This window comes from Athene cunicularia (assembly GCF_003259725.1).
Source record: "Athene cunicularia isolate RWA chromosome 4 unlocalized genomic scaffold, athCun1 chr4_part2, whole genome shotgun sequence".
NCBI classification, from domain to species: Eukaryota; Metazoa; Chordata; class Aves; order Strigiformes; family Strigidae; genus Athene; species Athene cunicularia.
In genome coordinates this window covers 16,046,140-16,072,016 of record NW_020799099.1, presented here as the reverse complement: position 1 = coordinate 16,072,016, position 25,877 = coordinate 16,046,140, and the positions used below count along the sequence as shown (strand labels likewise).

General features: G+C 40.2%; 1 protein-coding gene across 1 annotated transcript in view; it reads right to left on the bottom strand.

The window, feature by feature from the left end:
- Nucleotides 1-14,156: 14,156 nt before the first annotated feature.
- Nucleotides 14,157-25,877, bottom strand: part of ETNPPL (ethanolamine-phosphate phospho-lyase) — a 12,581-nt gene continuing 860 nt past the window's right edge. Inside the window, exons 2-11 of the mRNA XM_026847925.1 lie at nt 25,205-25,402; nt 23,357-23,450; nt 22,262-22,378; nt 20,505-20,587; nt 19,757-19,982; nt 18,742-18,896; nt 17,892-17,981; nt 17,550-17,680; nt 16,588-16,655; nt 14,157-15,725 (exon numbers count right to left, since the gene is read on the bottom strand). Coding sequence (XP_026703726.1) covers nt 15,594-15,725; nt 16,588-16,655; nt 17,550-17,680; nt 17,892-17,981; nt 18,742-18,896; nt 19,757-19,982; nt 20,505-20,587; nt 22,262-22,378; nt 23,357-23,450; nt 25,205-25,402 — 1,294 coding nt within the window. The 3' untranslated portion in view covers nt 14,157-15,593. The remainder of the gene's footprint in view (nt 15,726-16,587; nt 16,656-17,549; nt 17,681-17,891; nt 17,982-18,741; nt 18,897-19,756; nt 19,983-20,504; nt 20,588-22,261; nt 22,379-23,356; nt 23,451-25,204; nt 25,403-25,877) is intronic.

Genomic DNA, 25,877 nt, shown 5'->3' with positions numbered 1-25,877 from the left:
GTTCTGGAGTAAGTCTGACAAAACAGGGGCAATTTAGCAACAAGTAGTCAACACAAAACATGTCCTGATAGAGACCCATATTTATTTATTTATTTAGTTATAGCTCTGCTCCACAATATCAACCTTTTCAACACTGCTTATTAATTTCTGCAGTCATCAGAAACACAATAAAGGAGACCCTTTAAATACAGACAAAGAGTTTTTGTTGAGTGCTTTTGCGTTTTTTAGTTATTATTGACTAAGCTACCTGGTAGTGTTAATAGTAACTAACTACAAACAAATGATTACTCATGGTTGATGTCATATGTCCTACCAAGTTGCTCAAGGTTCAGTAAGAAATTAAACATCAAACAAAAAAACCTGCAATCGCTGAATCTAGCAAACCAACTAAAAGATATTATAGTTTATGGGGATTCTGCTTACGTTATGCTCTCACCACCTCTAAACGGTGTATCTGCTGGCCACTGTTCCCTCTGCCCTCTGGTTAGCCTGAATCATACATAACCTGGGAAAAGAGCCAGCTTCTGTGATTACAGATTGCATTAAATTCTTGCAAGCAGATGACTGGAGTCAAAAGCTTGTTGCTCCTGAAGGGCACAGGCAAGTCTCTGAACCCTTGCAGTTCCAAAATGATTCAAGAAAATCTGAGCTGGGGATGGTAAAAACAAAGAGCAATGTCAGTCATTTCAGACTGCTGGTTTCAGATGTTACTAGCTGTGTAATATGTGATTGAAGAAAATGATTCCTGCATTATTTTGGGGTATTCAAATTATGTGTAGTGTTTCTTGAACATCCTTTTATATTTGTTTTCCCTATGCCTGAGGGTCTTTTCAGTATAAAAACATAGAAGTCATATACTTATCCAGAGCTTAGAAAATATTCTCTCTATCTCCCAGTTCAACATTGTTCCTGTCACACAGTCAATGTAGAGTCACTAGTTCTATAAGCCTACTAGGATGTTATATCACCTCCTATAAAAGCCTTTGATGAAGGTGACTCAACTAGCACAGTAAGCAGGTTATCCTATTGCATAATTTTCTTCATAGTAAAATTAGACATGGACTCAACCAAACAAAGTTTGCATTGAGATCCACATTTTTCTGAGACTCAGATTCACTTAAGTAATTTTTTTAACAAAATTGTTCCTGGATGAACTTGTAAATTCCCATGTAAAGTTAGATTGACAATTGCAGAGGGACTTAAGGCTTGTATTTTCAATCTTAGAAGCAGAAATAAAAGTAGTAAAAGATGTAAGGGAGCAAAGAACCTAATCCTTTTGCACTAAAATAGAAAAAGTCCCAATCATTTCTTACTTACTTCTGTGTCCCAGAATGGCTCACATTAGTATTAGCCTTCCTGAACAGGATGCCTGCATCCAACCTGCCTATTGGGAATAGTGTCCTACCAGCACCAACTCCCTAACCATAACCAGAAATATTTGTAAAAGAGCTGTAGCCACCATCACGTGAAACACTGTGAGAACAACTTAATAGCATAAACAACCAGATATACACCAAAATGCTTTCAGGCACAGTGAGCCACAGATGGAGTCTAAAGTTATCTGACATTTCCTTTCATTTAAAAGGGAGCTGGCTTATTTCTGCACTGTTGATAGCAAATGTGGTTGTTCACATTGAAGAAGCTTCTTCTCCCTACCTGCCTCCCAAAAATGAAACCACCTTCCAGGAGAGATGTGTTTGGGGAACACCAGAGCAAAAAACAGAGGCTCCTGAAACAGCGTCCCATGCCTGGGGTGAGGGGTGGAGAAGGTTGTGTGCCCTGGGCACTGCTAGGCCTGGTGGCCCCATAGCTATTTGCAACGCTGTGGTGTCTTGGAGGGAATTGTTGCTTTGGTGGAACAGTTTGTGGGTTTTGTAGAACAAAGACAGTTGTGTTTTTACAGGTTGTCCCTGTCCCTCTGACAGCCTCTCTGGCCTGGGGCCTTCATATGGAGGTAAGGGTCTCTCCTGTTGGCTTTTTTGTCTCCTTGAGCATGTCTGTGAATAGCTTTTGGTGGTGAGTAGGTGAGTTTGCCTGACAAGCCATATCTTCCAGAGCACATGAGGTGGTGTGATAGTTTGTCAGTGGGGTGATACAAGGCATGTGGGATGTCTGCAAAGGGAGAGTAATATTTGATCATGTTGAACAGTGCTGGGAGGTGGTAATGCCATGTGATGCAGAAGACACCTCACTCTACAGCAGCCTCTGTGTGGACTTGGCAAGAGGTGTGTGGGGTTTAGGAAGTGAGGCTTGGTGTAATGCTATGGCCCTTTAAGGATAATTTTGCTCTCCCAAGTTGATAGTAGGTCTGTGCAGTAGTGGTTCTAAGTTTAGCAGATGAAACAATGCATATTGGAGAAGTTCTTCACCTAGAAGTTTATTTTAAACATTACAATTTTAGAGGTGTTCCTTGAGAGTGTGTTTCCCCAGAAATTTTTACTTTGACCATGTCCATGAAGCAGGACAGTTTTTTCTGAAAGATGGTTTCTGAGGTGGCTTCACTGAAATCCATCAAACATACCCTTAAAGTAAAAGACAAATAAATATTCCAATACGTTACTAATTTTTTAGAAAAGCCACTGATTATTTGAGGCCTTAACTTATAATTTTTGACCATTTGTGCTTGGCAAAGAATGAACCAAGTAGATTTTCCAGAATAGCTATGCATGATAAAAATTATACTTACAAACCAAATAATTTTACAATGAAGCCTCCCTCATCCAAAGAAAATGTTACCTTTTGAGGTTTAGCTATAATCTTACTTTTCCTTAATTTACTCATGATGAATTTGGAGAAGGGATTATTTTGAACTACACTAGAGTCTGGTGTTGGTACAGCATCTAACATGGGGGGTTTGTGTAGTTCATACAATCTGCTGAAACTCAACTTTCAGTTCAGGTTAACTGTCTTGTACTCAGGTATTTAATTAAGCATGTTCAAATTTTGGATATAGGCATTTGAAGGTGAAAAGAGAAGTAGAGGTTCTTAAACTTTGATATGAAATATATAAATGTGTGGAAAAAGTAGAGGTTGCTTGTTTTATATTACACTGATCATCAGGAAATCAGGGGAAAATATGTTTGAAAGGTTTTGATCACCAAAGGTTTTTAGGTGCTGGGAACTATCTGAATAGCTAAAACTAGACATTTTTCATGTGACAATACATCTGATATTTGCACTTTTTTTTTTTTTTTTTTAATAAATAAAAAGACCCTAAAAATTGACATACAAACCAGGTATTTCCTTCAATGCTGTTGTGAATTCTGCCCTGAGTTCTTCCCTTTGGGAATATGACTGGCCCCAGAGGAGGAAACAATATTCTGTTGTGGGTAGGAGGAGGACTCTGGGGATCAATTCTTGGAGCTTCATTGCCCATAAGCTTTGTGGATGGCTGCTTCACTGCAGGTTGGGAAAGTGTTTTGGGCACTATCAGTCGGGGGTGCCTCTTTCATTCTTGTGTGTACCAACATAAAGTTGAAACATGATGTATAGCAAAGCATAATCCTCTGGGCTTCTGAGTGCTGGAACTAGTGGTGGGAAACAGGATGGGGAGGATGAGAGAGACCATGTGGCAGGCAGAGGTGAATTACAAGTGGTAGGGACTCAGAAGGTATGACAGCAAGAGGGGGAGAGGTAGCAGCAGTGAGGCCTTTCTCTCCCTTTATGTCTGTTTAAAGAAAGTTACACTTGATTTATCCAGTGAACGAGCTACCGTCCCTCAGTCACTGGCTGCTGAAAGAGAAGGAAGTGTGATGGGTGAGTAGGGCAGTGTGAATGCAGTGGAGGTCTCTGATAGGATGTGAGGTGCAAAGGGGGATTCCTTTTTCTAGACAAACAGTAAACATAATTTCTCAGAGACTTAGAACTGCTTATTTAACTAGCAATTAATGCTAGGAATGAAGTGGAGCCAGCATGATGCTTGTTTACAGGTCAACCTGCTAACTTACAACTAACTTGTTTAATTTGTGCTGATACTTCCTTAAGTCTGTAAATTCATACTTTGTGTTTCATACAGTAGTTTGAATGCATGAGACTGGAGATGCAGGCACATGAATAAAGATACTGATCCCAGGCTGTTGTAACTTGCACAACTTCACTGGAGCAAAAAGTGCCACAGTAATTTATACCGACTGGGAATATGGTCCATTCTAACAAATTTAAGAGCTGTCTTGCTTAATAGAGCTGATGAGAAAGCAGAAGCTTACTTTCATGTGGAAAGCTCCTTGTGGCTTGAATATTTACATGCACTTTTTCAGGATGGACATGCACACTCTTCTCCCTGTCTCTTTTACTCTGCAGGATTGCTCCAGACCTTTGAAATGATCAAATTCCTGAGGAAATATGCTTCCCGGGCATTTTACAAAAGAGCAGTCCATGGAGACAAGGAATTAATGCAGTATAGGTATCAAGACATTTCCCTGCAGCAGTCATAAGCAATGTAGAGAGTCTCTCCTAATCTGAAACACCTTGTTTCTTTTAGATTGACCCCGTGGTATGTTACAAATTAGTGAAAAACCAGAGGAAGGCCTCCTGCTGTTATTCCGTGTCCTTGAGCTCAGTCTGTATCATGCTCTGGCTGGATACCTTTATGTGAAATAAAAGATAGCACATATAGGTTACTTTATTCCAGTGGCTCCCTACCCAAGCCACAGAGGGTTTCAAGTGCTAATGTGACTCATTAAGTATTGTAACCGTTGCCACACACTGAGTTTTTACTCAGTGTATCTTGAAATGCATTGTTTGCTGCCAGCTATTCATACTGCTGCTGAAGCCTAGAGACACTCTTGATAGAGACACTGCATCTCTTCCTCATTTTGTTTTCCTAAACTGAAAATCATCATCCCTGGCATGTTCAGTGGCTTTTTGGGTATCATCTCCAGCATCACTCTTCATCAGTGGAATCTGAGGACCGTTTTAAGTCCTAGTGTGGTGATTTATAGTTGCAGTTTTGCCAGAATAATGAGTGCCTCTGGTGGGCATCTGAGGCTGGTAGCTAACTCCCCATCCTCAGGGTACACCATCCAGTACCAGATACTGGCTCTGCTCACCTCTGAAGCATCCTAGAGCCATGATTTGACACAGATGAGATGAATACACTTGGTTATTAAATTTCTATTTAATTCACCAAAGCACATCATATAGAGTTTACAGACTCTATGCTATCTGCAGCAGAACAGTTCATGCCTCATCTGGCATAACATCTGTCAAAATAAACTTTCCCTCTCTCTGCCCCTAAAATTTAGTAAACTGAATCTGTACTGAATCAGCTCTGTGTAGTCTGTGGCCAACAGTGGTTTTGATCTGGCAGTAGCCAGCCTAAAACTGTCACATCAAATCCTGGCCCCAGGTGTAAGCTTTGCACAGTACTGAAAATTGGGCTTCCTGCCTAACTAGCTAAAGGCTAGGATATGAACACCAGTTTTGTTCAGAGCACCAGCTTTTAGGACACTCAGAACCACAGCCAAGGAAAAGAAATAGAGAGTGCCTGAATGATCTGGAGTTGTCTGTTGCCACTGCTTTGCTTTGCTTTGATTTTATTATTCATATATAACTTTTGTTTAAAATTGTACCATGAATTCCCTACAGAAAGAATGGCTGCATACTGAGAGGAGTGAGTATTTTCTTTTTGACTTTATGAGTGCCCTTGGAGGAGGTCGATAATCCCATTCTATGAGGGTTAAAAGTCATCATGTAAGGAGTTCTGGCCTGCTATGTGGTATTGGAAATGAGCATGCTGGTTGTCTCTCTTGCAGACAAAAGGAGTAAAAAGCTGCCCAAAGAGCAGCTGAGTGCTGGTGTCATCACTGCTGTGTAAAAGAGTATGGTGACCAAAATCTTGTGCAAGGCTATGGGTCTCTTTAAAAGTAATGTTATCAGCTGCTGTGGTGATTCTTTGTGCAGGTGTAGTGTCCAAATGTCCAACCTATTCCTCTACCTATCTCTAGCAGAGTTATTGGGATGGACCCTGCTATGCAAGCTACATAGGGGTCTTGGCAGCATGGTCCTGAAGATCTGAACCTAAAGGTACAAGCAGAGGCCTGAGATATCTGCAGATCATTAGTTACAACATTTGTTGTAGAATTCAAGGATGTCAGCAGGAATTAATCGATAAAAGGGTTCTCCAGACTCCCTTCTCTTTCACCATTCCCTTACTGCAGAGCTGAATTAAATGCATGCCAAAAAGCCTGATGAAAATGTAAGGAGAGAACAGTGAAAGACAATATCAATTCAAGTGCTTCTAAAAAAAGAGCTCTCAACTCTGATATATGTCAGATCCCAAATTCTTTCTTTCAGAGTGGATTATTTAAAGTAGAACGAGGCAGACTGATTCCACAACAGGTTTTCACACACAAGTTATTCTGCAATAGTAATTGCAATGTACATGTACTCTGTTCTGGTCAGAATTAACTTTCCAGTACAGACAAGCCCTTCCATTAGACTTGAGCAAATTGTGAAAAACATTTGATAAAGGTAATTAGTTATAAAATCTGCAATGGTATTCATAGTTCATTTTGGTTTTGCTTTTCACAAACATTTTGTGAACTGGCACTAACCCTCCTATATTTTCCAAGCAATAGGGAACCCTGTCAATTCTTCTGTGACAGTGTTTGCCCAAGTATTTATTCCAGAATTTTTGACATGATCTGAATATTTTTAAGGAATCAGCAACTCAGGGAGCACTTGAAACTTAAATAATGAAATTTCTGTGAACAGTACTGATAGCATTACAGATGTAAGTTATTCTTGAACAGCTACTGGGTCACATGAATGTTTACAACTTTCATAAAAGGAGCACAAAGAGAACTGTCAAAGACATAAGCCTCCACATCTCCATTTGTCCAGACCATAGCCATCACTACCTTCATTACCACAGATTCATCCTTCAGTGTACATTAGAGACAATACCTAAAGAAAAAGGATAATGAAGTTCCCTGTGCATTTTGCATCAAGATTCAAATCAATATCAAGTTTGTCACTGACATTTCAATGGCAAGCACACTTCCTTATTCAAAGTATGAATTTTGGCACTGTCTCCCTTAGTTAATCCTTTTAAAAGTGCTTAAACATCAATGGTAGTATTTGGCTCTGCATGCATGATTTCTGGGCAACTACTCAAAACTTACTAAGCAATAATCTTTTAGTTTAATCATTCACTACAAACATGTTACATAAAATGGACTGATAACAGTCACGAGACTCTTTTTTCCACTGGTATTGTACAAATGATGAGACTTGAAAAAATTTTGAAAGCTAGTCAGTGCAAATTTAAATTTGCTGCTGCTGTGAGAAACAAGAATTTTTTTCAAACCAGTGGGATTAGATCTCCTTAACTCACTAGTGTGTCTCTTCCCATGTGAGGTAGATCACCTTTTGGAAAACCCATGTATGAAGGATTGATGCATGTTGTTTTGTTCAGTAAGAGCTAGGGTGTGGCAGATGCAATGCACCATTAGAAGCTGCACAGGCTTTTATGGAGCCTAACCGAGAGGAAACACTTGTGTGCCACACTATTTGTGTGCCAAAAAACTTCAACCAGTTCAAGAAAGCCATGATTCCATACCCACTGGGAGAGACTCCTGGGTCTGAAATGAGGCAACATTGCTGCTCTAAGGCCCTCAGCAGGTACATAACAGAGGCTGGATTGTAATACCCTCTGGATAGGCACTATCAGGAGAGACATATGGAAATACACAGGCACTGCTGCGTGCTCTGTTGTCTGGCAGACATTTCTCCCATCTGCTGTTGTGCTGTGTGCTTAGAGGATGCTTAAAGTCATGTGATTCTTCTGCTTCCTTGGGTTTTTTTCCTGTTTGCCTCTTGCTTAAAACAACCTGGTGCCCATGGGCTGGAATGTGTCATTTTCTCCCCATGAGATCTGCTCTTCATGTTTATGGTTCAGTTGCCACGAACCTCCCCCCTCGAGCAGCCTGCTGTAAGCTGTGTTCAGCAGGAGCCAAAAGCAATGTTTGCTTTGCAAGGAGATATAGCAAATGAAGTGGCATTTGTTGAGAGAAGGCAAAAAATACAGCAACAGAAAATGCAGGTGTGACTGGCAGGCCACTGTGCAAAAATGAACTCTGTATTTGGGCAATACTTTGGGTTGTTTATTGTGTAAGTATAAAGCCCTTAATTGAATAAAAAACCAGTCTGGAAAAACAGGAAAGAAAGAATAGACTGTCTTGAAGTAATTCACCATTCAGCAAGCACAGAGGGGTTGTTACCGGACATGCCAGAGCTGCTACCTTTGAATTCCAGTCCCTTAGCAATTGGGCTAGGCGCCTGCCTTGAAACAAGGCAGGAGGGCAGTTTGTGAATGGACCAAGAGAAAGGAGAAGAGGGAAGCTAGTTGTGACATTTTCTCTCCAGCTACTATTTGGGGGGGTATGAGAGGAAATATGAACAGAGTAATGATTTTCTTCTAGGCAATTTTGAAGACAGTAGGTCTATTGGTCAATACTCGTGTAGGCACTGTAGTTTTTCTTCTGAATGCTAAAAAAGAGATGTTTTGTTTTCAGAAAGCTAGGTAATCTGTGTGCACCGCTGGTCTCAGACATCTGAGCAGCAGGGTTGCAGGTGTCTGAACTCTGTGTACCCCATAGCATCAGTGCAGGTGGGGAGACTGATGGCTCCATGCTCAGCCCCAGAGCAGAGGAGCTCCACCTCAGGAAAGCTCCAGCCCATGAAGACTGACACCTAAGATACCGTTCTGGCAGGTTTCAGCAAGGTGGCTAGCCCTGTCCTGAGGACAGCACATAAGGTCGCAAAGTGGTTGCTAGCTTCTGTGCTAGCTTTTGACAATTTTCCTGTGTGTACTGTTGAAGAAGCCTGGCTATTTTTTTTCACAGTCATTCTCTAGTCATTTAATGTCTCAAGAGTCTCTAAAGCATTTCTGCTTGCAAGGTTTTCCTCAGGAGCTCATTTCTGACTATTAAACTTACAGGTAAACAATGTTAGTCCATATAACATGTTTTGGTGCAAAGATTTATTTACTCAGTTTGAAGAACAGCATGCAATGAAGTCCTGGGCTTGTAGGTGAGAGTTTTTTGTTGCTGTTGTTAATATAGTCTAATTTGTCAACCACACTTTTAAAGCTCTAAATTTTTCAGAATTTGTACTTAGATGGTGTTTTCTTTCTTTGCTAGCAGTGGCCTACAGATACCTTACTGCCTTTTCCTTTTCCTTGCTGCTTTTGGAAATATCTTTGCCCATGACAGCAGTATGTTGAAGTATCCTTAAAGGGTTTACCTGCAATTACTAGTCTTCACCTGTAGCCTCCCCCTTCATCAACTTTATTTTGTTCATCTCAGAAATATGTGAAATGGTGTTTCCCTCTGTTTCACATTACATTTATTGCACATAAAGAGATTGCCTCACAGATAAATTGCTTTGGAATGCTTCTGTGTGCATGTTTTTATATGTGTTTGTTCATATATACAAAGATACATATAGAGATATGCACACACATACACCATATGCATAATATACATGCACACATATTATTTATAGAAGAAATCCCTGTGTAAACAGCTGCTATTTGTTCTTCTAGACTGTTCTGCAATGTGAAGTAGGAAGTTTATACAGAATGTGGTATAGTCAGTAGCTGGCATATGTTTGAGGGACAAGGAGGATGAAGATGTTTGGTAACTTTATGAATTCCAGAAGACAAAATAAAGTGAACAGAAAATATATCTGGAGATGGATACCTAGCATCACCTGAAGGCTTATGCTGCTTTGGCTGTACTATGGGAGGAGGGAATGCTTGCAATATGAAGTGATCTCTTAGCAGTCTTTTCAGTGTGCCCCATCCTCCTGCTCTCAAATCCAAACTGGGGGAAGATTAGGTTAGGTGTGGTAAAAAGAGAACAGGGCTCTTGTTGGGATTCAGGGAATAAGTAAATATGGGCATGAAGGAGAAGTCTTTTGAACTTTGTGTGAAGCCACGTGCATTTGTGGGCAAATATTTTCATACAGTGCTCACAGGTAAGTCTCTCACCTCTCCTGTGAATTAGGAAGTAATTTAACACACTTCATACAAAAGAGTGCAGATGCAGTCCTTACTTGTAGATATTTCTTATCTTTATACATATATGTCAGAAAATATCTTGTTTACATCAAATCTAGCTTACACTGGAACTCATTATTTTTTCACTGAAGTTTCACCACCTGTAACAGTGTATTAATTTAGCTGTGAGTTAAGAGAGCGGCATTAAATGCTGATTACTTTTGTGTAGATGCTTAAGTTGGAAGGGAATCTGGTTCTGTCTCACAGAGACCTGTAGGTCTCATGTATACTGTAATGATGTTCTTCAAAGGTGAATGTGCAGAATAAGTCTGTTCTTATAGTCTAATTTATTTATGATTTGTATGATCTGTGTCTTGCCTAATAGTAGAATAAAGCTAATTTAATTGAGAGCTGATTATAAGTACTGTGAACAGAAATCTTTGTTCTCAAGAGCAAGCTAGTGGAGCATGTTAGAAGTGCGTTTTCCAGATGAACTCTTTTTGTGCCTTATTTTGTGACTAGAATGAAGAAATCAAGGAATGGAGACCAAAAGCTTTCGTTTTGCTTAAAAAAAGTGTGCCATGCTGGCTGAAAATGTATTTACAGATCTTTAAGCTTCCTGGGAGATACTAGCCAGACTTGATTCCCTGTTGTTCTCTAGTTGTGTCTTTTCATTGCTTCATGATATTTCACATAATCAGTCTCTGACTTTGTACTCTACATTGTAGGGCTTTATTTCCTGACAAAACCACATGCAAGTAGGGAATAAAATGAGGTAACCGCAAACAATTGAGCTAACTGTACTTTGTGACTTGCAGTCCTACATAATCAGGATTATGCCTGATAAAGTGATTAACCTTTACAAACCATAACAAAGGTTATTAAAGCTGCTTTTATACATAGAAGTAAATACAGACGTAAAGATGTTAAGTCACTCGCTGAGCTGTGGAATGAAACAATAGCTAAGCTGAAGCTGGGAATCCTTTTCCAGGCTTTCATGCAACCACAAGACTTTCTGCCTTGTCAATTATTAAAGACTTCTAGCAACCTTTGGGTCATGCCAAAACATATTTCTTCATATTCTTCTCCTTCCACTTCCTTTTTTATTCCATATTGATGTAAATGTATGTTATTGTAATACTGGAGCAGTGTTTACCCTAACACACATGAATGGCTGTGAGCAGAGGTGGGAGAGACTGGAGGCTGTTTTGTTTAGTGCAAATTAATCTTGAGCTGTGAAGCTCAATGAAGGCTTTAAACTATTGGTGCTTTGTGTCTAGGATCTTCATTTAGACCCAAATTTGTTTTCTTATGAAATATCAGTATGAAGAGCCCTCCTGTGCAGACTTCTCTCTCATGGCCTTTGTAAGATACCCTGCATCTCTGGAAGTTGAATCCTACAGAGACGACATGACACAGTCACACCACAAGTCAGTGGGAAATGCAAACACATAACTAGTCTCTTCTAATTTAGCTTTTCTGCTGAACCATAGGCACCGACAAAATTGAATATTCCAGGTGGGAAAATATAAATGCGTATGGGTAATAGAGATAGGGAAATCCTGTCACAGTCATTTGGCCTTTTCTTTCCTTGCATAATCCTTCTGCTGGAGCTTGGCTGGCAACCGCACAGGCCAGGTCCAGGTTGAAAAGGGACACTACTAGAGCACCTGCTCAAGTCATCACTGAGAAACCTGGAGAATTAAAATAACCTTTCTGCTGCTATGAGCTAATAGGCTTTGCTTTGCAAGCATTAGTCACTTGTTTTTTCTAAATTATTATATTAAATGGAGAAGAAAACAAGGTAGATCAAACATACTTATATACAAATCTGTTTACATGCATATACATAGTACATAACCATAAAGTATAATGAATACCCTTTACTTGACATCCCAGTTTCTTGCTTTGTCTTCTCTAGTGTATTCCTGAATGAAGCTTCTCTAACATTTTCTGTTTTTTCACCTCTCAGCAGCACTAGGAACTTACTATTCAAGAGATGCCTGTACAGATTCTTGTGTCCCATTTTGCAAGAGGTATTTAAATAGTCTTCTCCACTTAAAAGTACTTTTCTGATAGGTAATTTTGACTTCTTTTTCTAGGCTCTATTTTTTGCATGTTGGTGCTGAAAGATGTGATTTTTAGATGAAGGTGTCCCAGGCCCAGTCAGACCTTTGACCCAGACTTCTACCATATTAAAAATGAAATTTTGTCTCTGCTTTATGATGCTGTTTGGGCTTTTTTTTTGAACAGAATTTCTTGCACATTGCAATAACACAGATAAAATAAGTGTTTCACACTTGTCCCTTGATCCCCTTCATTAATCTCCTTTTTTTTTTTTACCAGTTATCATTAGAACTTGCTTCTTCTGGGTGTGTCTGTAAGGACTTTTCCCTCCTGGACTTTAGTGTGTTAGGACTGTCTGTTAGTTTGTAACCATCAAGTTGAATAGCTGTGAAGATTATAAATGTATTATCTGGTAAAACCGTGTTGTATGTCTGAAAAAAAAACAAAAAAACCAAACCACATCTAAAAAACAACAGACAAAATGTAATATAATAACTCCTGCATAATTCTGCTACTCAGTGTATTCCCATTGCAATGTTTAATGGACCTAAGGCTGAGCCTTTTTTCCCCAGATGTGGATATGCGCTGTTTCTCTGACAGTTCAGTAGCAACTTCTGACCCTGATTCTTCTTTCCAGAATAGTGCTAAGGCACAGCTTTCTGACCCCACACAGGTTCAGTCCTGCTTGCTTTTATGTAGGAGAATTAACAGGTGGTGGTTTCAGACTCTCACAGTATCACTTTTTCATCAGCTTTTGCAGCAAGCACTGTCCTTCCTTTTACCCTTGTTCTAACCAGTCTGTTTAAAAGTCTTGAATTTACAATATAAAAGTGATTGAAACTGTTGTAAACTACTAGAATGCAATGAAATTACCTTGATACAGTTTCCAGTAGGATGATGAGCTAGAATGACAATAAAAGTAACTAACTCCAGTATTTGATGCCCACTTGGGATGAAGTCCTGCCTTTCCCTCACCCTACTGTGACTTCCTTCTGCTTCATGTCCTGTGCAGGCTCAGGCCTCATCCATGAGCCTGTTCATTAGACTTGCAGAAAACTGATGGGGGAAAAAAAACATGGTCTTATTTCTTTCTGCAAGGTTGGTGAGTTGAACTGGCTTATGGAGGTGTCTAATGAATGTAAGGGCTATGGTGGAGGTTGAAGCATATGGCTAAAACCAAGAATTGCACAGCCAGGACAGGTGAAGTCGAAAGAGGAAAAAGGGAAACAGAGAGTTAGAAAGGGGAAAAAAGCCTTGCCTGTTCAGTGGAGGGATGTGATACCCTCTCTTGTTTAAAGAAAATAGAAGACTTAGTTCTTCTAGGTAATGTACACCTTGCATAATGAACAGAATCCAAAGGTAGGGAACATCCTGACTTGTGAAGCAGAAACTGGGTGAAAAACTAGTAAATCGGAGCAATGGTTGTTCCATGTATTTCAAGCATGTGCAGAAGCAAGACACAGGTAGGGTAGCGGTAGAGGTGCAGGACCCTTCTGTTTATGAAGTCGTAATCTTCACCTCCCCTCAGATTTATGCTGATTGGATTTTTTTTTTTCCTAGTTCTTTTTGACATGATTTTGAAAATTATATATTAATGACCTGTCACAACAGTCAGTGCCATAGTATAGACTGATGGGCTGTGTGCCTTGAGCTTAACCCTTCCAATAAATTGCACAAGCATTTGCTTGCTGGGCAGTGCGTGCTGCCAGATGAGGTATAATGTAAGTAGCCTCACTCCATACAAGGAGTAACCTAAACCATGCTTTTGGACACATACCAAATTAGGTTGACTTAGGCCTTTGTGTAGTTTCATGTTGGAAAAGACCTGGGGCACCCTTCTGGGCGCAGGGTGAGCAGGGGCTGAACTGTGGCAGCTGAGGTAGCATCTGGCTTGGAGGGTAAGAGTTGTCAACATGTAGGGCCTCGGGGAAATACAGCCTAGCCCGTTCTGCTTCAGTATGGAGACAAGCCCCAGTCAAATCTGAAGTTACTTCCCTCATCTAATAGGTGTTACTGAAGAATAAAATTAAACCAAAAAAACTCCTTATGGAGGACATCATAATTACAAATAAGAGATTTATTATCAAAGAATTATTCAAAGATTTGAAACAGAAGGTAAGTCAGCTTGAGGATGTTGGAAACATTACACTGGAAACACCAATAGCAATATAGCAAATTGTGGAAAAAATGAAATTAGATAAGGTGCTCAATTTTCAGTCATAGCAGTAGGGTCATTAGCAGCAATTACAAAACAGCAGAACTTAGGGTATTAAAATTGAAGAGGAAATACATTTTGTCTTATTTTTTTTTTCCTGAAGTACATACCATTTTTAAAGCCCTCAGTGTCTCCCATAGCATGGAGTTGCACCTATATTAAAAAAGAGAAGCAGAGCTTGTGCGCTCTCATTGAAATTAACACTGAGAAGGAGGCAAGTCAGGCTAAAGTATCTGCAACCCAGGTGGGCAGTGGCTGTGAAATGGTTGTATGCATGTTTTATGCAGTGGTCCTCTCATTTTAATAATCGAACATCAGCATAGCAATTTATGTGTCAGGATCCTATGCAACTGATATGCGACTCTTTACCACCACTAGCAAAAAGTAACAGCACTATTACAACAGGATCAGGCAGTAATTCCCACCATTGTTAAAACAACTAAATCCATGGGAATGAAAGCTGGGCTGTCCCTGGAAACTTCATTTTGAGAGGCCTTCAGGTTAAACTCAATCACTGTGTCTGAAATGATATATACTTGCATATTTTTGGACTGAGAGGGTTAAATATATAAACTTTTGGAAAAAAAACCCCATAAAATCTTACTCTATATAAATAGTTATCTATAAAAGTTGCTTTATCGATAGAAAATTAGGGTCCAGATTCTTCCATTTTCTTTGAACATAAAGTGAGAATGCCCTGGATAAACATTGTGTCTCTACACACACAGTGGTAGACTCTTGGTAGAGCGTTGTTGACATTAACAAAGCTACACCAATTTACATCAGCTGGGAATGTGGTCCATAGGACCTAAGTTACACTGGAAGATAATGATTTCTCTCTCAAGCATTATTTTTTGAATTCAGCCATTAAAACATGGGAAGTAATTAACATCTCAATATTATATATTGAAATTTAAAATATTTTAAAAATAGCAAGTTAATGATGTAATTTTAAACTTAATAGGATTGGCATTTGCTTGCATTGTGGTTAAGCAATTCAGATTCTGTGCAATACAGATAAATCCACAGATTTCACTGAGTTTGTGTACCTATGTCAAGCCTGCCATCAGCACCAAGGTATTTTGTGTATCACTTGTTTGTTCTCTCACATCTAGATTTCAAGCCACATGGTACAGTTCTCATGTATCTGTAAAGATATTTTAAACTCCTATGGAAGCTAATAGGAATTCAGTCAGTTTGTGGAAGGTAGGACTAGGCTTCAAACAAATCCTAGGACTTGGACTATTGCACTCTTCATCTCAAACGCAAGCCAGACAAATTTAAACTGAATGAGGAAACTTTCCCTCTTCATGTTCTTATTCCTTTAGTTGGCAGTGAGCACTTTTTAGAATAAAGCCCATTTTCTTGTCTGCAGGCAGCTCCATTCATATGGCCAATGCTTTCATTTGCACCTTCTGGTTGAGAACTCCCTTCAGATATCTGAAACAGAAACGAAATGTCAGTGAAGGCACGTGCATTTCTTCCAGCAGGCAGCCATTGGACTTTGTTCCCATTAGGTAGCTCTGACTGACTCTCTTCTAGTGGCACAACTTCTTAGCATTGAAAGAAACTGAACTGAATGTGTACAAATGTCTGTAAGAGGAGGCTTGCACCCCAAATCTAGTATGATCTAAATGGCAAATTATCCATAGGGCGTCTGCCTACACCCCTAGACAGCTGAGCTATTGCTTCCCACCATATTCACAGCATCACTGGAAAACTCACCAAGGGTGAAAGCTCAGAAAGCTCAGCGAGCTTTCCTATGACACAGTGAGTGACATGTTTTTAAGGGTGTGAGAAATTATATATGATTTATCCAGAGCTGGGGCTGCAACCTAAGAAGTCCTAATTTGGATGCATGTCAGCCATTTATACTCAAAGAGCTATGGTGGGAATTAAATCCTTGGAACTCTTCAAAAACCTGGACACCTGCCAGGCTGAAGTCTTGCTTAGAAAGTCAAATATCCATCAATAGCATGCAATACCTAGAACTGGTAAAACTGTTGACTGCTGAGCTCACAGTTTTGTGCAGCTCAAAGTCTGGTTGGTCTTGTTTGTACACAAGGCAGACAAGGTGAGGGGCTTGTCTATAATGTTTCTTCTTGTAGTTCTGTGTTACTCTGTATTTTAGATTTGCCCCAGTAACAGTCTTCTCAGGTTTCTAGTAGTGACTTACGTTCTGAGCTCAGTTTCAAGGCACAGAACCACTCACACCCCCAAAAATGAAGGCATGCTCTACTAAAGTATACTTGCTCTGCCGAACACCTATCTAAATAAGAGTTTTAAAAAATTCAGAACATACTTTCATTTTACATTGTGCATCTGTAGATGCATTGTTTTCTGTCTTCATTCCAGTTGCCTCTTCCATTTCTAAAAATGTAATAACATAATTAAATTTAAAAGAACCATGGGTAAGTAAACTTACAGTCAATTTAACAGCTGGCTGAAGTAATAAAATACCTAATCAGCTATTCCTCTGAGCATTTATCACACAGAAGAATAACTAAAGAATGATGAATACTTCCTAAAACAATTTTCTAAGGCAATGTAATTAATGTATCAGGACTGTGTAGTTTGGGGGTGTTTAGAGAAAAGAATGAAATTAACAGCTTTACTGCAGCATGAGGGTTCAGACAGACCTTTCAGACTTGAAATCTGTCTTTGTCTAGCAGGTTCGTGCTAGTCTAGCTCCAGTTGTTATAATCTCAGGAGATGGGAACGTTCAATGAAGAATGGGCTTGGAGAGTTATTATGCTAATAGTATACCTGACGTTATTTATGTCCTCAGGTAGAAGATAAATAGAGCCTGAAAACCTTCAGGCTAAATTTGAGTGAGACAATCATGTTTTCAGTTTGGGTTTTTTTGGGGGGGTTTTTGTTTTGGTTTTGGTGGGTTGTTTTTTTTTTAAAAAAAAGATAGAGCACATTATGGAAAGTTTCACCAATGTTTCTGCAGTGTCTTTCAGGCCTGTGCTGAATATATTTGCTCCTTAACATATAGAATATGTGACCAGGAATTAGTAGTAACACTGTGAGAGATTTTGCCTAAAAGTTTGGCTAGAGTACATATGGGGGTTTTAAATTTATTTATAATAATAATTGGCATTAAGAACAGCACTTTGGACAAGTGGTAAGAAATGTAATTGATTACTTTCCCTTGCATGTAATGGCCTAGATTATGGTGGCTGGGGTTTCTAACAAAACCTTTGTTCATCTGGAAACGAACAAAGAAGAGTGTTCCTTTGAGCACTAAAGCACACATACCTGTGAGAAGTGCGTCAATTATCTCTACTACATGTTTTGCATCTTCCATTGTGAAACACATTGGTGGTTTGAATTTTAGTATATTTCTGTGGGGTCCATCTGCACTAAGAAGAATTTGATGCTCTTTCAGCCTGTGGAAAGAGGAAACATCTATGTTAGGCACAGGTATAAATCTATATTGTGTCCTGTCAGACCCTTCTGGCTGAGTTTGATTTTGAAACTTTTATTTTTCTAGTACTGTATTATCAAAAACTACAAAAATTTAAACTGAAATTAATGACTAACTGCTGGGGAATATTAGGAAGGTCTGATCAGTGCACATAGTCTTTAGAAACTATTTACTTGTAAATAAGATGAAGAGCTTCAGCTGTGGCTGGTGTTCGACTTTGTTGATCTTTCACCAGATCCACTCCAATAAACAATCCAACACCCCTGGAGTAGAGGAAAAAAAAAATACAGACAAATTAAATACAGTGTCAGTAACCCAAGCCTTCTGCTGCAAATACAAAACCTGTTTCTAACAACTGCAGTTCTCTTCCCTGGGGTGTAAGTGGGGTAGGAGTAGGAAAGAGAGGAGACTTTCTCTTTGGTCATCTTTTGGCACTGGCGACTTCAGGTGATCAGGTGCGATAAATTTATTTATCTAGAAATATCTGTTATCTGGCTCATTAAGACTACCTGGCCAGTTAAGAATGATAGAATAATTTTCTTTCTCTCTTATTTTGCAAATCTCAAGCCAGGGAGCTGTGGAAGACAAATAACCAAAAATAATAACTAAAAAAACCCCACAACCCAAGCCCCCTCCCCAAAAACCTGAAGGCAGTTACCATGGTAGTAACATAAGAAGAGGAAAAGCCACACTAACATCTCTGAATGAAAGGAACCAGAGATTTGAACAAGATCTCCATCATCCCAACAGTGTGCTGACAACTGGGCTATTGGATGTTAATGGCTCTTTCTCCTACTTTCTCTCAGAGCTTTTCTAGGGGCTACACTTATACCTAACTAAGCAGATGGATGGACAACTTCTTTAAAAAATATATTGCTTCACAGTATCAGTTATGGGTAGTCCATTTTATAAAAGAGGTGTAGCATAATCATGGCATAATCTTTCTGTGTTCCCCTCACCCCAAACTTGTTGATTTTTCTAGCAGTTATTTTTCTTCTCTGACATTGCTGTTAAGTCACCCACCTGATATCTCCCACTAAGGGATGTTTCTCCTTTTGCTCAGCCAGCAACTCCAGGAGATAATTTCCTACACGTGTAGCATTTCCTTGGAGATCTTCTTTTTCTATTACCTCCAGCACAGCCAAACCAATAGCACAAGACACCGGATTGCCTCCAAACTGATAGTAAAGACAAATAAGAAACCAAAATCTGTCACAAATATTCACCTGTGGTTATCCATGTAGTTTTCAGTTGCCCTCTCCTGCCTGGAATGTGGAAAGCTTGAAGAGGTGAGGATTTTGTGCTATGCAGGCTGTGGAGCACTGTCCCCCACACTTTGGGCAGTGTAAGAGGCCCAAGGAAGGGAGTCCCTCTTCCTATGCTTCAGGTTTCAGTAATTTGAAGATTTCACAGCTGAAGCATTCAAGCTGCTCTCACAGTTTGCTGATTGCATGTGCAGGAAAAATGCTCCTATGAAGAGCAGTGAGTGATATTTTTTAATCTGGAGCATATAAACTCCATTAAAAACAGGGGGATTCATCGTAGCTGGGAAGAAGGCTCAGCCTCAGGAGCAGAAATAGGACTCAGTAACCAAGAAGAAAGCTGCTCCTCTGGGGCATGGATGCAGCTCAAATGTTTCCTGGTAAAGGGTCATTGTTTTGTTAGGTGACAACTGCAGAGCAAGGTCTGCCAGGGCATGAGCCCCACCAGCACAGAGCCTATCTTAGAAAATGAAATTTTACATGGTCAACATTTCAGAGTGGGGAGAGAGAAGGAAGAATTTATCTATATGGATGTGAGCTGAGATGTATGACTTGCCAGAGAGCTAGTGCTGGTCCATATTAAGATATATCACTTGGTACAGAGGATATTTCAAAGCCTCTCCACTTGCTTTTAGATATTAGAGACTGTGGTTGACTCAAGCTCTTAGTAATGTGATGCAGTGATGGATGCAGATGTTAGCTGAATCACCTGAACAACTTCTAACTGCTAATGCAGACCAAAATGAAAAAAAGTGAACCTTCTCCTACGAACTTACTGTATTGAAATACTCCAGTCCGGAGGCACCAAAACTTTCAGCGATTTCCCTTGTTGTGACCACACAAGACATAGGATGGCCATTGCCAATGGGCTTTCCCATGGTGACAATGTCAGGCACAAAATCTTTGCCTTGCAGCTGGAATGCCCAAAAATGTTTCCCAACTCTGCCAAAGCCAACCTGGACCTCATCAGCTATGAACACTCCACCCACTGCACGCACGTACCTGAAAACAAATAGAATAACTTGAATGACTAGTGCTACAGTACATGTCTCATGTATGCAACCTAGGACAAGGGAGTTGATATTACAGATTCTCAAGTGTGAGACCAGGTTAGGAAAAAAAGAAAGAACACAGCTGCTGAAACACAGCTACAGCTATTTCAATCGATAATATTTTTAGTTGACTAAATGTGAAGAAAAAATATCTGATATTCCGATGCAAAATATGGGTATTATAATGGTACCGCAGGGTTATATTTATGATGGTTCAGCTTCATCTTCCACCAAACTTATGTACTGAGGATTAAAGATAGAAGAGGAAAGACAATTATCCAGCTAAAAATAAGTAGTCAGCTGATGTTCCATAAAAAATACAAGTGGAATCATACTCTTCAAAAAGCAGAAAGGAACCTCAGATATCCAATAACAAGAGAAGGTGATAACTGAATTGATGGATAAGCCCATAGTGAAAACCTGTTTCTTTGGTTAATTTTCCAGTTATGCCCTTTTGTAGTGATGTACGTACTCTGCCACTTTCTGGAAATAGCCCACAGGCGGAATTACTTGGCCTCCACAGCTCTGCATGGATTCAGCTATGAAGGCAGCAATCTACAAAAAACAAACTCAGGTGAGAGCTGTGTTCATCTACTTGGCCTTTGCACAAACATCTAACAGTCTAGAAATAAACATTTAAATGTGTGCCTTAATTTAATCACGCAATGGGTTGGAGAACTGAGGGCTCTTGAGAACAGCTATGGCTAAAGAATTTATTCAGTTTGTAATCTGGGGTGCCCAAATCTGCAGTAGCCAGGGCCACCTTTGTAACCTGATGGGAATACAAGGACCTCTGTTAAACCCTAGTCCTACAGCTGTGGAAGCAGAAGACTTACTGGTGTCAGTGGACATTGGATCAGACTCCTGGGAGCTCTGTAAATTTATTTACAAAATTTAATTTACAGGAGATACACAATGTTTGCCATTTTCACCCAGAGCTTAATGAAACTTGCTTAAAGCCAAGGCTCTCCAGTAACAGGTATATGTGGTGATCAGCCTTTTTGTTCAATCCTGAACACCAAGTAGAGGTGGGTAGAATCTGAACTGAAAGATGACCTGGGGCTATGCTTTGGGCACCCCTACCTAATGCAAATAACTACACAAGTAAAATGTCAGCATGAGGCACTTGACAAAAGAGGAGAAAAATTCTACAGGTGAAATAATTCCAGTTGCTAGGAACGAAAAAGAAAGTTATTTCAAGTCAGGAAGGTTAAGAGCAGCAGATCAGATACACTGGAACATCAAAATTTGTTTCTTGTCAACAGCAGAGGTCTATGCAGCAGAGATACAATATTACCCCAAAGTCTCAGCATTAGTCTGCTATTTAAGGGATTGCATCCCCACATCACTTGTCAACCCCTCCCTGAGCATCAAGAGGTCTCTCGGGGCTGGCGCAGTCTTCCTGGAAACAAGGCCGAGCAGTAACGTGTAAAGAACCGTACACTATATTTGAAGAGGCATGCTACGGCCAAAGAGTACGAAGCTTCCCATAGCATGTGAGGCTTAGCCTTTAGCACAACTTGTCCTGCCACAGGTCTATGTCACCAAAACCTAAGAAATATGCAAAAAAAAAGGAAACAAGGGAAGAAAAAAAAAACAAAACTATCCGTTAGTAGAGAATAAAAAAAAAGTTGATGAAGAAACTAAAAGAAGAGTGATGTAAGTCCATTGGGCTAGAAGGGCACATGTTGTTCCAACTTCCACTGGGACTTCAGTGGGCTTTGGATCAAGCCCTGCATGCCTCAAAACACTAATGCCATCACAGAAAACATTAACACACATTTTAGGTAAACCTGTTCAGAAATTGTCTGGTTTTATTAAGGTCATATTGAAAGGTTTACCTTTTTAGATGACTCCAAAGTTATGGTAAGCTACTAGCCTCGGGAACATATTATCAAGATTTTATCTAGCTTATTTTCTCCATGTGCTGGAGACTTTTATATATCCTTGATAGAATTCTGATGTAGTTTCTCAGCTGACTTGAAAGCTTTCCTTAAAATATTTACAATCTACTGATTCAATGCATAAAGTAGGAAAGTAAAGTGCTTTGGCTACATTTGCTTATTTACAGCTGTATTATTGATCCTTTCATTGATGCCTAGAAAAATGAAGGGCAGGAGGAAGCAAGTGAAACTGAGTAAATAAATACATCCTTAGTTGCCTGTTTCATGCCCCCATGCCACACTTAATAGATGAAGCCTCAGCATTTCTAGAGCACAAACCACACACCTTGCGTCCATTCTTCTGTGTTTCTTCAATAATCTTCTTCACATCTTCAGCATAAGCACTTGCTGGATCTGGGTGATCTTCCCTATATTTTCCTCTGTAGATATCTGGAGAAGGAGCCTGAAAAGACCAATTTTTTTTTTTTATTTAATTTTTTTTTTTTTTTAAAGCACATCCTTCTGTGGAACATTTACTTTCTTTTCTATTACTCTACATTTTTGTCTTGCCACACAGGTAATAGGAGTTAGTACAGCCTGAATTTCTGCATGGAATTGCAAAAATGCTTACAAGAGCTTAAACTCAATCCAGCCCCATGATGTGTTCAACATTACTGCATGCAAATGAGCCATCATCTATCTCATCCACCTTTCAAGACTGTCCCTCCTCTCCCCCAAGACAGAGTGTCCTCATCTTATTTCAGATTCTTGCAGAAAGATCCATTTCTGCAACTGGAGAATGGGGTTTTCCAGCATTTCACCTCTCTTCCAGCGTCCTTGTCATGGTACAAATCTGTATGACCTTTAAGCCTCTACAAACAGTGTTGGGAGAGGTTCAGTAAACAAAGGAAGTGGTATAAAAAGTTGGATACTACTTTGGCAGTGTGGTTAATGCAAGGAGGTCTAGATAGGAAAGACCTGCTTGGTGTACATCTCTGGGCTGAGAATAATTTTGTCTTTAAGATATACAAGTTCAGACTGAAAATCAAACAGTATTCCACTCAGTTGAACACTCATGACCTCTATACCCAGATGTGTGTGAACCTGTGGGGTCTGCCTTTCCAGTTTTTGGAAGTATACTCATAAGTCCTGCATATCTCTAACCAAACCATCACAGCAGATAACTGGCTAACTTAAAAATGTGTAACTATATAGTGCAGTGACTCAGGAAACTTGTAGCACTATGGAGGAAACCAGCCTCAGAGCTGGTTAGCAATCCAAAAGCAAACAGTTTTGTTGTATTTAGTCCACTGAGAAACAGCCAAGTATATGTACTCTAGAATCAGCAAAACAAAATGAAAGTATATTTACACCAGAAGCGGGTAATTCAATATGCTGCATAACAGTCTAGAAATGACAAGAAGCAAAAAACCACACTTACCACATGCACAAACTCCTTCTTGCTGTCCTTTCCCAGCTGATTAAATTTATAGGGACTGATGTCAATCAGAGATGTAACATGGCCATGGTAAGCACTGTATGAGTGTTAAATATTGAAGTCACTTTTCACCAAATGTATAGAAGAGCTAAATTTACAACGGTGCCCATAAATAATCCAGAATAAGCAACTGTATCAGCAACACAGTAGCACTGTTTGTGAAGGGATCTTGATTTAATTTACTCAGTCTTTCTCTCAAAGGCAATATGAAATTGCTGTTTATTTTAATTCACTAGCAAGACTGGAACAGAGAGGTTTTTTTCTTGCATAAAATCAAGTGCCAGCATGGGGATGGACCAAGACGATGTCCCATGGACCGCATCGCCTCTAAGGTGGCTGCCCTAATAGCCTTACCCAGCAGATGAAAGGTGGGTCCAGCTCCCTCATTTCCAACTTCTGGGCTCCACTCTGGCCAACTCAGGCTTTGCAAGCTAGACCCCAACACCATTGCAAAGACCCTCAAGAGTGGGCATTGCATTGGAAGTGGATGTAGCAGCAGCACACTGCTACCTGCCCTGAAGGCCCTACAGGCTAGAATGTTTGGCAGAAGACAAAGCTAAGGATGACTATTGATTGAATGTAAAAGCTTTATATTGCAGGGTATGTTAAAGCTGGTTACTACTGAGGCCAATTTGATATAGAAATGAGGAAACAGATCCTTTCAAACTTAAAGCATGTAGCAGCTCATTCAGGGAAAAAAAACACTTTTGTTCAGCCATAAACTTGAAGCAAAGGGAACCTCAAACCAAATCAAAGACATGTCACAATCTCATAGTAGCACACACATCAGGTAGAAAGGATGTTTTTTAACTCTTTTGTCTTCTTTACACCTTTCTACTAGCCAGACAACAAAATCTGCCAATGGACACAAAGAAAGGACAGAAATCCCACCTTGACTGGGATGGTAGCTATGGCAAAAGCCTACAGAGCCTTGGGACCTGGGCAAAGAAATACCCTGTGGTGTTCAGGAAGACAAGATGTTGCAGTGAAACAGTGACAGAGCCAGCTCCATCCTCAGACTCTCCTGATGGAAGCTGCTCTCCGTGGCTCCAGGTCTTGGCCACATGAGTCAGGGGGCCAAGGGGGATCTGAAACACAGCTGAGTCAAACAAGCTCTGGGCTATTCAGATAGACACATGCTCTTGAACTTGTTTTGGCTGGAGTTTCTAATCACAACCTAAGAAGATCCAGCCCTACAGCAGCATAAGCAACCTTACACCACACCTAGGGTGGAAACCCAGATGTGGTCAGCCACCCTCCCTGTGGCTGACAGCCCTCTCAGTGCCTCCCGGTTTTGGAGCTGCTTGGCTTTGTGTGTGTACTTGTGTTCACTGAGAGCTGAGCATCAGTGCAGCATGGTTGCAGAGCTACAGGATCTTTCTTCTTGACCATTGAATATTTATTTGTACAAAAAGAAACATGTCCAGCAGAGCGTGACAAACAGAAAGACCTTTTCCAGAGCAGCCCAGTGGCCAGACCACTCACTGATGTTGAAAAGCAACATTCAAGTCTCTGGCCTGAATTGCTTTGGCAGTCTCTGTGGGAAATGCCCTGTAACAGGTGATTGACCTTCTGGGGTGACTGACAAGCTTATTTTTTAGAGATCTTCGAAACTTGTGTTTATCCAAATGGGGAAAAGGGATTTCCTGACCTGTTCTAGTATGAAAGCAACAAAGCTTTTCTTTCAGCAGGCAGTGGAGTACAAACAGCAGGGGGTTGCTGCAAAGCCATTTCTGAAAGTAATGGCAGGAGTTGCTGGCTGCATTCACATAAGCTACTATGTATACTTACTTCTCAAGGGTGATCACATCTTGGTGCCCATGGTACTGCCGAGCCAGTCGTAAAGCAAGATCATTTGCTTCAGACCTGCAGAAGAATAGATACAGCCACAAAATAGTGAGGAAGCACTTCCAATTAAAATGGTATTCTGACAGAAGAGGAGGCACAGCAGGCTCTGTTACTATACAGATTACAATGCTAAGGTTGAGACTGTAAATGCCATGTAAGAGGGCAAAGAAAAAACAGCTCTTTGTATAGACAGCAAACAAAGAGATGCTTTCTTTCCCTCCCCCAGTTTGCTTGTAGATATTTACCCCCTCTTGCTATGAGACCGCTTTGCAGCTGAGAGTGCAATGCAGCCACAAACTCTCAAAAGGCAACAGTGCACCAGCCACGGTCTCCCACCCCATGACAGCTCTGTCCTCTCCAGCACTTGCACCATCAAGCAGCAGAGAAGTCGGATCTGACAGCTGGCCAAAGACTCAGACTTTCAGCCTGATCCGTAGCAGCCCCTCTGCTCACAAGTCCCTGCAGATTGTCCATTCTGGCAATGTAAGTGATCACAGACTAAATGAAACACCTAAAGAAGCCTACTTGTTTCCAAGGGTATATGTCAATTTACAGATAGCTTTCACTACTCTGTACAGAATATTCATGAATTTGCTTTTCTTGCCCGCCCCCCCCC